At 54.5% G+C, this 14,470-nt stretch overlaps 4 protein-coding genes across 4 annotated transcripts; 1 reads left to right on the top strand and 3 right to left on the bottom strand.

Annotated features, from left to right (window-relative positions):
- Positions 1-1,818: 1,818 nt before the first annotated feature.
- On the bottom strand, positions 1,819-4,369 carry A1O9_13090 (uncharacterized protein; the record flags this gene model as incomplete). Its single annotated transcript, XM_013397997.1, has 4 exons — positions 1,819-2,884; positions 2,948-3,207; positions 3,262-4,195; positions 4,275-4,369. 4 exons carry the CDS (start codon positions 4,367-4,369, stop codon positions 1,819-1,821), a joined length of 2,355 nt encoding a protein of 784 aa, XP_013253451.1.
- A 1,406-nt stretch (positions 4,370-5,775) lies between these two features.
- A1O9_13089 (uncharacterized protein) lies at positions 5,776-6,350 on the bottom strand (the record flags this gene model as incomplete). The annotated part of the gene is made up of 3 exons (XM_013397996.1): positions 5,776-5,977; positions 6,055-6,109; positions 6,161-6,350. Coding segments are annotated over 3 exons (447 nt in total), but the record flags the coding sequence as incomplete, so codon positions are not given.
- A 1,933-nt stretch (positions 6,351-8,283) lies between these two features.
- On the top strand, positions 8,284-8,733 carry A1O9_13088 (uncharacterized protein; the record flags this gene model as incomplete). The annotated part of the gene is made up of 1 exon (XM_013397995.1): positions 8,284-8,733. The coding sequence occupies one exon, from the start codon at positions 8,284-8,286 to the stop codon at positions 8,731-8,733; it is 450 nt and encodes a 149-aa protein (XP_013253449.1).
- A 2,829-nt stretch (positions 8,734-11,562) lies between these two features.
- On the bottom strand, positions 11,563-12,470 carry A1O9_13087 (uncharacterized protein; the record flags this gene model as incomplete). Its single annotated transcript, XM_013397994.1, has 2 exons — positions 11,563-12,349; positions 12,409-12,470. 2 exons carry the CDS (start codon positions 12,468-12,470, stop codon positions 11,563-11,565), a joined length of 849 nt encoding a protein of 282 aa, XP_013253448.1.
- Positions 12,471-14,470: the final 2,000 nt, after the last annotated feature.

The raw sequence follows: 14,470 nt of genomic DNA, 5'->3' as shown, positions 1-14,470 counted from the left end.
ATGTCTCTCGCTGGGATGGCTCTTGCTGGGATGTCTCTCGCTGGGATGTCTCTTACTGGGATGTCTCTCGCTGGGATGTCTCTTGCTGGGATGTCCCTTCCAGTCTTTAAAACACTAGCACTCAGTATGTACTCCGTAGCAAGCAGTAGTAGTGGTAAAATGGCAGGGGTACCTAGGTTGTCATGTGACACTAGGTTTTCTTAAGTTTCTCTAGCTGCGAAAATCGAGAACTGCGCGTCGAGGTACAATTCGAAGTATTGGCTTTTACCTGTCCTGCCACAGTCATGCCTGTTTTCGGGGGTGAAGAAGAGTCTGAAACTACGACATAAAGGAGGATCCTACCCTACATTGGATTGTATATTAACTCTGCACGACGGAGGTAGCGCATAAGGCCGAATACGACCGCGCCGTGAGCAAAAGGAGAGGAAAAGGAATCGGCGAAGGGCAATTGCCAGTGCACCGGTCTAGCCTGCCCCGGTAAAGAGATGAAGATGCACAGTAACCCCTCTTCCTGGATCCTCAATGATTATGACATAGCGCCCGCGTGCCTTTACAATCCTAATATCTGTTCTGGTTGGATCTATGGTCACGTGATGCTCACTGCACTGGCTATGACTATAAAGTAACTTCCATACCCTGACCAAGGGATACCTGATTTCGTCCCAGACCCTGCCGACGCTCGCACCATGACCTCGGTGCTTATGCTCCATCCCCTTTGTCGGATGGGCCTCGTCGAGGATGATGGTCTTGACGGTAAAGGTGGGCGACGGTGTGAATCAGGGCTATCTGAGCAATGCTTCCGGCCGGTTTTGAATACCTTTGCCTACTGTCAACACTGTTTCTTACTGCTCTAGGTAGTCTTCGCAACTTCCATGAGAAACTTGCAAATAACTTCCAGCATTCACCAACGCCAATGGGAGACCGCCGGCAAGCGCCAGGATCTAAACATAAACGATGAGCGTGTAGTCCTGGACTTTCCACTTGAGGGGACTCACCTCCGTCGATGCTCTCTTCCCACAGGAAGACGCCTTCAGGATAGCTAGACTCTCCTTGGCGTGCTTGGAAGGCCGTATAATTATATTCGTCATATTGTTTAGCGAGTGAGTCTGTGTCGTGAAGATCCAAGAGCCGTGTAAGCGGTCTATCCCGAAATCAAATGGCCAAGACTCGTTATAATTGTCGATGATGCGTAACCATCGTGTGTTTCGACGATCGGCTAGCCACTTCATAACAGCTACTAAGCTACGTTTTGTCAACCACGGCCAGTCAACACACAACCTGTTCGGATCCATCGTGATGTGGCCGAAGGATTTTGTCTTGTCCTCAATTCCAGCTTTCACGTCCTACAAATTGTCGGAAGTTAGGACTAGTGACTAGCTGAGACACATCCCCACAGAGACCAAAAATGTAAAGTTTTGTTAAGCCTTGCGTGTTGTGGCCATTCGTGGCACTGGGATGTTTCGAGATGCGTACTACATTCCAAGAGAACGATGTGAGGGACCGTCCTTTCAGGTAGATGGGGCATGCCATTTTATTTAATGGTTCTTTAAGGGTTGCCCAACCCCGCTAAGCACTGGAGCCGTACCTGGGTGTCTGGTCATTGTTTCGTCTATTGACGTCGGTCCTCCGTTGAGCGTGGTCGCGCGATCGCCAGAACGCCTAGGGGCGTTTCCCCAGAACACCGTGTGCTATGCGTAGCCCTGCCCTCCCGGGTGAAAGCCGCCTCTCACCCCTAGCCAACCCAATGGGCGGGTGCGTGAGCCACGAGCGCCGGGGTCTCTGTCGACGGGACGCTCGGTGGCACGAAGTCATGTGCTCTTAACCACCGGGACCACTCGATGAGAAGGTAACCAGTCGCTCCCAATCGGGGCAGGCAGAGCCAGCGGCCGGAGCGGGTGGGTACGTGCCATCAGCCGACGGCGCCCAGCGTTCGAGTTCCTCCCTCTCAAAAAGTTGTTTCTCTGGATCGACCTGAAGCAACAATCGAACGCGCCTTGCTCGGGCCTCCTCTTTGAAGAGCATGGGGTGGGTCCAACCCTCGAGGCTGGTGGAACATAGATCTACTGCGATGTGGAAATTCGGCGTGTTGTGATGATGCGAGGGCTTCCTCACCAGTCCATGGATCAGGCAACGTCGGGGGAACCCTGTCTCCCTTCGACTCTGATCGACGGCGGAGTAGATGGGGTTGGTGTCACACAGATATCCTCCCTTGAGAAGGTGCAGCGCCAGCGCTTCTAGGTGGCAGCCGTGGACGAATGACACCGCCTGTCCCAACGCCTCTCTGTTGTCTGCAGACATGGAGAAGTACCGCATTCCCGGAATGAGGAGCCTTTGTCGCATCGTGGCCAGGAAATCAGGTTCACCAGAGTCGCCACAGTGGAACAGCTCGACGACCTCTACTCGCTCTAGCGTCAACGTTTGCTTGGGGAGATCACTGCGGCTCATCCCCGATGCAACTATATGTCGCAGGCTCTGTCGAACAAAATAGAGCCAATCTAGGCTCATGGCGAATCCGCAAACCCTGAGGAAGGCTAAGCGGGGATGTGGCTGTGTGGCCAGGATCAGAACCCCAGAGTCCCTGGCGCCCCGATTCGGCCGACCCAGGATGGTCAGCCGCTCCAGGCGTGGCAGGTCGTCGAGGTTGAGGTGGGGCGCTTCACGCCTAGTGATACCCCCACGGAAGTCCAGATTCAGGGTACGGATTGATGGGGGGAAGCTATCGTATACACCGTAGGCGAGTCTCACCCGGCGAAACGGCTGCAGCATTAAATGTCTCACTCGCAGTTCGGAGAGGCGTGGAAGGTTATCAATTGAGGTGCAAAGTCCCTGAGGGAAGTCCAAACGAGCCCATTCACACGAGGGAAGGACGATCTCTTGATCGAGACTGTCCCGCACGCATGGTCAGCTGACGCAACGAGTCCGCTAGAGGCAGGCCTATGGCACTTACTGGAGTGTTCGCAGGCAGGGCATTGCAGTGATCGTGGTGACTAATTCATTGATCCATAGGTGGTATGAGGAGATAGAATCCTCGATCACCTCAACCTTGAGATGCCTCGCGCAACCTGGCTGGGAGAGGACGAAACGGTCCGGGGCCTGGATCCTGGTCGAGTTGTGAACGGTACAAGCGCCACCTACTCGGTGGGCACGACCGATGTCGCGCAGCGAGTGGCAGACCCGCATGAGGGAGCCTAGGTCGTCGATGCAAATCTATGACACCCGATCAGTAAATCCCAGACGACTCCAGATGCCGGACACGCTCACCCGCCTCACGATGGTTCTCCACACCTCCGAGGGAAGGCGGCCTGGGAAGGAGGACTCAAAGGGGACCACGGGAATCCCTTCGAGGGCACGCGAGCTCGGGGACCGCGGCCAGAGTTCGCCGTGGGATAGTCCGGGAGAGGTTCCGAAAAACAATCCCCGGGTCTGGGCCTCTCGCTCATGGGTCAGGGCCACCAGGGCGGGGGACGCGCTGCTCGCGAAGCGCTGATATGTGGGATCGGGGCCGGCGCTCCACTGCGTGACCCGTGCGGTGTGGAGCTCGTAGACCCACCACCGTCCCGTACAGGACACCATGATGATTTGACCCTGAGAGGTGATCTCTCGGACAGCCATCACTTCGTGTCGCCTCGTGAACCTACCAGAGCGATCCCACGGTGAGTTTCCATCTCCATAATCTCGCCACTCAGACTGGGATGTTAGGATCCCTGACCATGGGGTCCAGAGCACGAAGAGTTGTTTTCTCGTGTCGATGCCCACGGCTACCAAGTGTGGTGCGTCTCCCAGGTCCACAACCCGTGCGTGGCAAAGACGCACCGAAATCGGGAACGGCGGGATGTCCCTCACGCATCGTCGCCGCCCTCCGCTCTCGCGGTCGAGGATGACCAGGTCACGTTCTCCACAGACGATCAAATGGTCCCGGAACGCGGCCAGGTGCACCACGGCGGCGGAAAATAGCGGGACACACCAGGCATCAAGGCACAATTCATCTTGGGGCACCACCTGTCCCGTGGGTGACCGCCACACGTGTTGAGAAACCCAGCCCCCGGCCCAGCCCAGTGAGAAGGACGTGTCGTGGAGCACCGCACACCGTGGGACATCGGTCTGGGCAGACAAGGCCAGCTGCGCCACCGCCTGTTCGGCACCCCACATCCATAGTCGGATACACCCGTCTTCGTGGATGGAGATCGCCCCGGACCTATGCCCCGATTAGCCACTGGGCTCATTAATGGGACACGATGTGCCGGGATCGCCAAGGGGTCTGAGGAGAGACGCACTCGTGGACGGCGAAACCAGCCACGAGTGACTGGTTGTGCCCGATGACATCCTTGTACGTGCGGTACCAATGATTTTCCGCGAGGCATGGCGACATCCTCGAGAGAGGTGGAGGGGCCGAACGATGGAGGATGCGCATAGACCTTTATCAAGCCACAAAGATGGCCACTCGAGACTGACGACCCATCAATTCCTGTCCACTCCAAAGAGTCGGGACGAACACATGAACCCACGTCACTAAGACAGGCGTCTTAAGCGCGATTTCCTCTTTTCACGGGAGACCTTAGATTTTCGCCAGGAACCGTACCGGACATGCTCGCTATGTGACGTGATCCCGGCCATATTTTTCACCCCTGCGAGTGCGTGCTTTGGAAGTTGTGACTCCCGGTCCCCCATTTTCAAGGACTGCATCCGGAATCAAATTGCTGAAAACTTTCCTCGGGTGAGCGGGCGGTCGGCAATCCACGACCCCTAGAGTGGGGTGACAGGGTTCAAAGCTGTAAGACCCCTTCTTCCAATTATTCATGGGGATCTGGTTTTGGGGCCCGAAGCCTGGTGAGATGCTGATGCCACAGCATCGGGGGTGGCAGACTCGCTGGTGTTTTGAATTACAGAACAGCAGTGGAAGCATTGATTGTTTATTCTTGTTACAGTATTCTACTTCCTCCGAAAGTAGGTAATATACTAGAAGCTTCCCTATCATTTCCACGTATGCGGAATGATTCCGTGACATTTTCCATAATCCTTATCATAGAGTAGTCGGCTAAGCTTCATATCGCAACAGCTGGAAGATGTCGGGGATCCGTTGGACCGGCACTGGACACTTTTCTCGGCGACGAGCAGAAGGACTGCACCGCTCCTAGAGATTGACGACGGACGAGATAGCTCACAGGCTTACGTTCTCACCGAAGAACCAGAGAGCGGCGGACCGTCCCCCTGGGGAAGTGGTGTCTAACCCCTGGTGCCAGTCGCATTTCGGATGAGGTGGTATACTGTGGAACGGGTAGATTACCGTAAAGGTGAGGAATATGGGTCGCAAATCACACGGACGCGGCGACGATACAATATTTGACGAGCGAAAGACTGGAGAAGCTGGGGTGTCGGAAATCTGGCCCTGATCGTGGGCAATGAGGCGACGGCAATACGAGGAACTCGATTCGTCCATTTCTATCGCTGTATTTGGCCGTCCCTAGCCAGCGCGAATCGACCCTCTTCGCCTGTGTGTGTGCACAGCCGAGGGAAATGCTGGACCAGTCGTGGCATTGCCGTCCAAGCGAGAGCACCGTCTGTTCGCTTTAATCTCGGCGTTCTCCGTCCATAATCATATTGGGTTGGACAGCGACGTTCTCCTGAGTCGACCAAGCTCCCCACACGTCAAGGTTGGACCCCTCCAGCATCAACCTGGCGATCGCGGGGTGCCGTGCACTCTCACAAATGGCCTGGCTCGTCATAGGTCGAGACCGGGATTCACGTGTGGGCGTCTCCCTCGGAAGCAGTAGACCGGCCCGGAATCCTAGTCGGTCTCCTCCGTCGGGGCCTTCCCGTCGTTTGATTGAGTACATCCCTCAGCGCAGGGTCATTTTGATCGCGATCCTTATGGTGGGCACGAACATGTCGCAGGAGATTATCCGGCCGGGGATATTTGTATTGGTGATTCGCACAGAAAGGACAAATGTACCCCGGCGAATTGTGGACAAGGCCATGTCTGCGGGAGAAAACTCCGATATCAGTAAGACATTTCCCACACCAAGAGCGACGTGGAGATTTGGGAGGTAAGCACACCTGATCAGTTCATTTCTCCTCTTGAAGCCTTGGCCACCGACACCTCTGGAGCATCCTTCGACTGAACAAAAGTGAGGACGTGTATTGGATGGAACATTCAATTGACTGCTCAACATACATTGAGTTGGACATGGGATTGCGTTGCAGCCGTCACATGCACATCTGAATGTGCCTGTGGGCAGACAAGGCAAGGCTTGTTCCCCCAGTGGTTCCTCCTCTGGCAGGGTAGGCAGAGAAGTCGAGCAGGATGGTGTGGGGGTGGCACAGGATCCTGGCGTGGACCCTGCGACAGAAGGGACGGACGTGTATTCAGAGGATGTCGAAAAAGAAGCATCTGGAGCTGATGACTGTCGACTATGTCTCGAGGGGTGTTCATGAAGCAACGCGCCGGAGGTTGGAGATTGAAGAAATCGCGTCGACGTGTGGACTGTGTGGATAGAAGGGCGATCTGGCATCGAGCGCAGCCCTGCGAAGTCAATAGACTCGTCAAAGGTCCGTAATGTCAAGTCTCGTATTGACGGTAGAGCTTGTGAGTTCTCCGAAGGGGAGCTCTTCAGCGGAGGCAATCTGATAGTGCCTTTCTCGGGAGACTGAATGAAGGATATTCTCAAGTCGCGAGGTGACCTGTTTTGGTCCTGCTTGGACCGCGGAGGCCGAACGTCCCATTCCTTTTGGCCTCTTTCACTACGGTACCGCGTCAGGTCATTAGGAAGTCCTAGGGTAGAGGTGGGCGGTATCGGCACTCGTTTACTTCTAGATGGAGTGCCTGGTGGGCTGAGCGGGGCAAAGTCGTCCCTCCGGTTCGCCATCGAGGTGCCTTGCATGTTTTGATAGATATGACCGAGTGTTGTGCCGTGAATGACTTGTCCCTATCCCTACGTCAGTCGATTCAGATTCGACCTTTTGGGTCTTGAAATGGAAGATATGAGAAATCGCAGCATGGATCTTCGATGGGATTCAGGAATAACGGCGGGGTCGGGAAAAAGCACATTGGCAGCGGGGTGTCCTTCGGGAGGATGGAGAGATCTAGTGCGGTAGCAATTGATTGAAAATGGACGAATCAAGTTGTCCTACGAAGTGTCAACCCGATTGGTGTGATCACGTGACCTTTGATCTAACTCGTCCTCGCCATTGACGTCTACCTCGTCCTCCGTACTCCGTACGCCGGTCTCAGAACATTTCGGAGGTAGTCCAATGGTCACCGAGAGCGAAGGTACTTCCTGTGTGGTGTCCATCCAACTTTTGTGGGCGCGATGGGACCGAGGCCGGAAGATCCAGCGCATGCCTTCGAAGACTTCGCAGCGTTTAGAGGTTCGGAACGAGTCGAAGACGGCCCGTAATATCTATTGTGAAGCCCACCACCCCCAGAATCTAGAATACGCCGAATGCTGCCGCGTAGACTTTGGTCTCGTGCAGCCTTTCCTTGGCCAGCTTTCCAATCTCTCCATTCACCAAGTCCACGAGGTCCTCAATGGAAGTGGACTTCGTGATATGCTTGGACACCCTCAGGGTCTCGGGCTTAGCGCCCTGCGATAGAGACTTATTCCCACCCAGGCATCCGTCGGTGACCACGTAGTCCACGATCCTGGGCTCGCCCATGCTGGGGCGCACGTAATCGAGTGAGAACAGATCCCGCCAAATCCTCTTCCACTCTCCATCCACTATCTCCCCAGTCTTTTTCACTCTCACTTGTTTTCCACAGCCCACACATGCGAAAATGAAATCAGCCATGGTCCTGGTACAAAGGACGTGGTCACGGGCCGGGGGACTATACTGATGCTCAAAACTGGATCTCTGACCGTACCACCTTGCTTAAGTAGGTTTTATTTAGCGTGGTTCAAATACCTAGCATGTTTTTCCAGACCTCGCCACATGTACATCTATGATACACACACGTGCGATTTCAGTGTCCTATTTGGCCAGCCAAAAAAATAATGTCAGAACAAGCCGATCAAATCCAGAGCGGTAGACACGCTAACCATAAATAGTTAAGCGTAGCGGTCCTGCTCCACCTAAATTATAGTATTGAAGAATACCAAACATCCACCGAGGCTGTCATTTGATCAGGCCCCAGATCATTTCTCCCACGTGATATTCACACAAAACATCAACAGCTCCTTCCAATTATCAACGTCGACCAGGCTCGCTGTCATTTGTGAGTAGGTCTGGCGCAGATAAAGCAGTTTTTCTGAGCATTTTTTCTCAGTTCACACACGTCCTCTAATAGCAATGACGCATCAGATTCCAAGGCGAATTGTTCTTCGTTTTGGTGTGGATTACGAGCTTGAAGAAGCAACTATCATCGAGACATTTTTCACAGAGTTCGGCCTAAAACCTGCTGATGATTTCTATTCCCATCTGATGGCTCCAAACGAATCCTCTAGAATGTATATCATCCTTGATTTACATTGCATCACGGTCCCAACAGTTCAACTCAGAGACATTAAATATGAAGCTTTCAAGGTCAAAAGGAATAACAAGTTGTATGTTCCCCATCCTGCAAGAAATGCGCCTTTAATTATTATTAGTCATTTTAGCCAACTCAGCAAAGAGGCATGCGAATATGCTCGCTCTCGTTGCCAGGACGTTCCATGGGGCACTGACCGACGTCAATCTGAGGAATTAGCCGGGGTGTCTCCGGTACAGATCGGGCAGTCTCCCGGTAGATTGGTGTCTTGAATATCAAGGGACTCGGAGGTACAGACCGCGTTTCCGATGTTGAGGAGTGACTCTACAATTACGATACGTCTTAGTCTGAATCTCGCACATCTTTTTACGTCTTGCTTGCGATAATAGATGTTGCCCCTTTTGGATCGATCGAGTGTGTAGATGTGAAGGAAGATAGTCGCAGTGCGGGGTGATGCAAGCGGGGTGATGGCTCATTTTGCTGACCACGCAGTAAAATAATTGGGCTTCAAATGACAAGAATATTCAATGTCTGATGAGTAAGGCATATTTCAGCCCTACTCTGTCAGCAATCCTATTGGTCGAATAAGGAGGCGGAGGGTTGCCATTTTGAGATTTCTATGTGCATCTTTAGGACAACAATTTCGCACATTACTGTACTTTTCCCAGGATGCGTCGCAAAATCTTCCACTACCTTTTGTCCTTTTAAGATTCTCACATCGATCGTGTTTCTACTGTACTGTATCCACCCATGGCGGGTTCGGAAATAAAGAATCTAATTTCTAGGTAAGGGAAGACTCGCGCGGTGGCGAGGTCGATTCCGATTCGACCGAGCGCAAATGCAATTTACCATTGTCAGCGGCGGTCCGGGCGCGGTATCGTCCCTGTCTGGCAATCGCGGCTAGGTCGAAAATTCCGCCACCCAGCGAACACGGAGAGTGATTGGTCGCGCCTAGCCTTCGACACCCTCTTTCCGCAAACGGAACACGTGACATGGGCAGAACTAGGGAACCTCACCACTAATGTGGCCACTCGAACGGAGGTCTGCGAAACACAGTCCTGCATGTTGTGGTCACGATGGTGGACGGATAGAGGGTATCCGCTGAGCTTCAGGGCTACACATGTACAGCATTCCAGCTTCAAAATCTCCGTATTCTGGTGTTGCCATTAACCCATTGAACCCTACACCGCCGGTGCCACCGGGCGCGGCCAGTGTTGCGCCGAATCTGATGTCCAGCCCTACACCCCACGCTTTGGCGCAAGACGCGCGCGATCATCCCGGGCCCTGCGCGAAGCGCCAGGGCATTCTGCACGCCGGAGGCTCCTGCCCCTGGCTACGGGAGAGGATTCTCTACGCCGTTCGTCAGTCGTATGCATGAACCGGTCTGCTGCGGTAGCAGCAGCTTCCCCGGCCTGGCGCGCTCGGCGCTCGGCGTAACGAGGAATTTCCCGTTCCTCGACGAGCAACGCCTCCAAGACCGCGGCCCTTGTGATCCCGCCTCCACAAGGACCTTCGTCAACATTGCCAAAACCCGCCCTCACCTCACCCTGTTTTTCCCTCCATGACAAACGGTCGATTTCGGATAGCCCAGTGGTTGGTTGCGGCATACGGGTTTTGAAGTGGGCTGGATGTGGTGTCGTAGGATCCTTCACCTCGATGTTGCAGGACTCGCACTCTCGAGCCGGTGTCTCCGTTACGTCCGACCGTGGTGCTCCCATGCTGGGGAGAGCTCGAAAACGCATCTTTACGAGGCGGAACAGCCGCTAAACCATCTTCGTTGGATCAACCTGGGAAATTGTAGGAGCGCTAGCTGGGGCGGTGTGATGCTTCCGAGCTGCTTGGGGACCTGGCAGAAGTGTCGAAGGCCTGTACAAAGTCTGGCGGGGGAGGCGTGATTTGCGAGGAGACAGGGAAATAGAGGCACGTCGCGGTTCCTTTTAATCCTCATGCGTGTTCCTTTGACCTAGCAACGCCGCGGGCCTTGCCGGAGAAAGGATTGGAAAGCTGTCGATCCGGTAAACCTGAATGTGATGATGGGCGAGAAAACGGGTTCGGGGGAAAATGAGTGGAGGAGGATGTCAATGGTCGCATCGCCAGGTTTCAAGGGGGGCGCGTTGACGTGAGCCTCCTGTTTGCATTCCAATCTTTCCACTTCCCTTCTCGACCGTCGACCTCCCCAAGGCGATGTTGCACACGCAAATGGATCGGTCGGGGTCGTTACAGTAGTCCGGATTACGCACTCAGATGTCGGGGAGTAGGAATTGTGGAAGCCCAAAACAGAGACCCGTCCGACATGACGCACTATGCACGCTTTCTGCGGTATGCGAGAAAGAGTGAAGCACAGGTTTCGGGGCCGAGGAGAAGAGTTTACGGTTCGACGGTCGGTGACATCCGAGGCTTTACTTTCAGAATCTGCGAAACGCGGCATCCGATCAGGTTTCCGGGCCGAGGACTTCGCTTTTGGTGTCATCCTTGCGCCAAAATTTCTTACGGACGCTCTGAATTGCTGCTTCCTCGATTTCGGTTCACCTGTGAGATCGTGCCATAATCAGTCACTAGGCTGTGCTCTTGTCTTTTCTGACATCGAAGGTGGTAACGTTACAGTACAGTATGTACAGGCTACCATAGCAAATCAACATACAGTAATCACAGCATCTGAAGCCTCTTTAGGCAGAGCAGAAGACACGTGGGAAGGTGGCTGGTGGAAGGACGCCAGAAGTTACTGGGAAGCGCCACCTGGGTCGGCGGTGGCGGTTCACCAAGCCAAATGTCAATGAACGGGAATGGAGCCAGCCACTTTTGGGAGACAAGCAACTGGCACCCCTCGGTGCTCGTCTGTGCGGCCTGTTTTGTGGCCTTGCACTGTAAATTATTCTGTCGATTAGAGGTTTGGTAGATTTCGTTCACCTCAGATCATGACGGGCCCAGGATGTTCCGCTAATGTGCGGGGATGCCCAGGTGCGAGCTCTCATTGCAACCTTTTTATTGTCTAATCTACAGTATCTGTCTACATAACGCTCGGAGATTCTCCACTCGCAGAGTGCGCCGCCAGCAACCCGTACCCGGGCCGTCTCGGTTCACCATCGGGCAGATGCGACGTTTCATCGCGGCCAGGGATCATGACGAACCCCGGTGACTGAGACATTACCGGGAAGAGAAAGGAGAAGGCCCTCGACTGGATCCGTTTGAACCGGCTGGGAGACATGGAGTTTACAAGACCTGGCGTCTTCGTCGCGCTGCACCACAAAGCTCGAACATTTGTGGACGTCGCCGTCAGTGGCAGGGTTCGCGACGTCCTGGTCGGTGCACGTCGAGTCCGCCGCCGCCAGGTCGAGCCGGCCCTCCTCCCACGCGGCCATGAAGTCCCCGTGGTACCCAAAGCCCGTGGGGTCCCCGTTGGACATCACAAATTGTCCGGCGGCGTGTCGAAAGTCGGGGGTTCCCCACACGACCTCGTAGGAGATGATGGGAAAGTAGATGGGGTGGGACGGCGGACACAAGCCACTTTCCAGATGATCAGGATACAGGACGTGGCTTCGGTGGTCGGGAGCATCCAGGTGGACGCCGTCCCAGCAGGAAGGGAAGAGGATCTCGGCGCGGAGCCCGTCCACACAGTACGCGTCGACGAAGGCCTTCTCGCGGAGGTAGCTGACGTTGAACGTGCCCTCATTCCACCCCGCGTCGTAATGTAGGCAGTTGAACCCGATAGCCTTCTCGGCGAGAGATTCCTGCGTCATGTCAGCTTCACTCCATTGCGATCGAGGGGGGACAGGAAAAGGCCCGTTCCAGGCGCGCTTCTCCGAGCGGCCGGCCACCATCCGCAAACCCTGAGGGAACATGGCATAGGACTGGTCCAGTGCCCCCACCCGTTTCTCGAGCTTGTAATATCTAGTTCATAGTCCGGGTCATGAGCCAAGCCTGGGGGATGAGGGAACGGCATCACTCACACCGTCAACCCTCCGGGGGCTGCCACGGCCGTGAAGGAGCCGTTCTGGTGCTGGAAGTACATGGCGGGGACCCAGTACGCCGACCTGTCTTGCTCCACCAAGCAGTTGGTGCAGGCCGATTGAAGCAGGTCACGGCTCGACGAATTGAGCCCCAGATCTGCAACCCGTTATCTCTCGACGTCACCCGTCGTTGGGAGTGTGCCTGCAGTCCACATCTGACTCACTCGACCCCCCGTGGAGGAAATGGGCATGCTGGGCGACCTGGCCGGGCGACACAATCGGGTCGATGCGTGCGGTCGCCAAGAACCCGAGACAAAGGTTCCGGAAAAACGCATCCACGGTTGGGGAAGACAGGGCGAGGGTCATCCATAGAATCTGCAGGCATCGTCGGACGTAGAGCCGCCACATCACTCTCGCCAGAGGCTTGACTCGTGGCGAGAGCACGGCGACAAGACTGGTGGTGTGACCAATCTAGGGAGGTGTTGACAGTAACAATGTGAAGTCAGGACGGAACACGGCGCAGAGTACTTTGTGGATGGAAGGGGGAAAAGTCGACCAGCGACAAACGAATGGCTTAAAATGGCTCGAAATTGACGCTTGGTCAAAGTATCGGATTCAGCAGTCGTCTCGACCGTCTGAAACTTACGGTAGCAAAAGGAGATTTCTACAATCACAATTTAATTTTGAAACCCTTCCGAGTTTTCTGTAAAGCTCAAAGACTAACTGATGGGATGCCGAATTAGAGTCTTACGCTAGGGCGGCAGCTCGGTTAGGGTGTGATGGAACACCACTTTTGCGCGCTCAACTGCGGTTTCGTTGAACGGACTATTGTGAATCTCAGCAACGCGGCTCCTGACAGAGTGGCCTTTTCCCAATCGACATACGGCGTTCGAGGTGTCCGCAGCAGGGGGCAAGGCTCGGGAACATCTGCACCGCTTTCTTCCCCCTGTTTCTATCGACGGCCGAGGACAGGCTCACCGTCGTCCAAATGGTGCGCTCTTTCCCGGAGGGTCGAGGCCACGGACGGGGACGTGGATCGCCTCCGTCGAGCTTCACGCTCACTTAGCCCTTCTCGGATGCCAACGATGACGCTGTGGAGATCAACGCGAGACGCATCCGGGGGGAATCGTGCGTGGAGCCCACCGAGGGTGAGAAGCTTCCCCGTGTTGCGGCAATGTTTCCTGCTCGCTGGCTCGGCACACGGCTCCTCGATGGAAGGTAAGACATGATGTCTGTCGTGACGCTGTGCTCGACGACCCGTCCACTTGGGGGCTCGGAGATGGAATCCAAATATACTGCATCGGGGAGGCGTCTCCCTGGGGCCACGTCCGGTCGAGAAACACACCACACCGACCAGAAACATCGGGCAGGGATTTGGAGGCAGTGAGAGGTGGTAGTGATGGAAGGAAGACGGCGCAAGAGGGATGGGTGCAAAATGCAGCCGGATTCAGACATGGATAATGACGCACTGACCGTTCTCGCATCCCCCGGAAGGGAAAATTTGACTTAAATATTAGGATGATGGCCCCTACACTCTGTCCATTTATAGTTTACCTCAGTCGAAACCCCTTCTTCATGGAGCAATCACCTCTGCAGCTCCCAAAATGTGACCAACCCTTCTCGAAGAAAAATGCCAAAAGACTGAGGAATAATTTACTGTAGAAATCTATTTGGATTGGGTAGTTTACAGTACCTGTGAACTTAGTTAGCACCCCATCCTGGCTTCAACCACGATCACAAGCTGGGCGCGAACTTCAGGCATCAAAGATTGGAAGCGTTTTGTCCAGTATGTTGACTGTTGACGCTATTTTCTTGTACGATCTATTTTGAGCGAACTAGGAGGTAGCGAGCAGAATCGAGTTCTGAAGCAGTTTTGATTTCCTGCACCCAAACTTCCGGCGACGATTTTCAAGCCTACGCACCAAACCCTTTCACGTTCTCACACCGGACGCCGCTCTCCCATGGACTTGAAAGCCGGAGATTGAGTTGATCATGAATCGCTCAGTCCTTTCAATCTTAGGAATAGGTAATTACAGTACGTCGCGATGGAACAAAGAGAAAC

The sequence above is a fragment of the Exophiala aquamarina genome, assembly GCF_000709125.1.
Source record: "Exophiala aquamarina CBS 119918 chromosome Unknown aczIA-supercont1.59, whole genome shotgun sequence".
In the NCBI taxonomy this organism is placed as follows: Eukaryota; Fungi; Ascomycota; class Eurotiomycetes; order Chaetothyriales; family Herpotrichiellaceae; genus Exophiala; species Exophiala aquamarina.
Note: the sequence above shows the minus strand (reverse complement) of the source record. Positions and strands in the feature narration are given on the sequence as shown.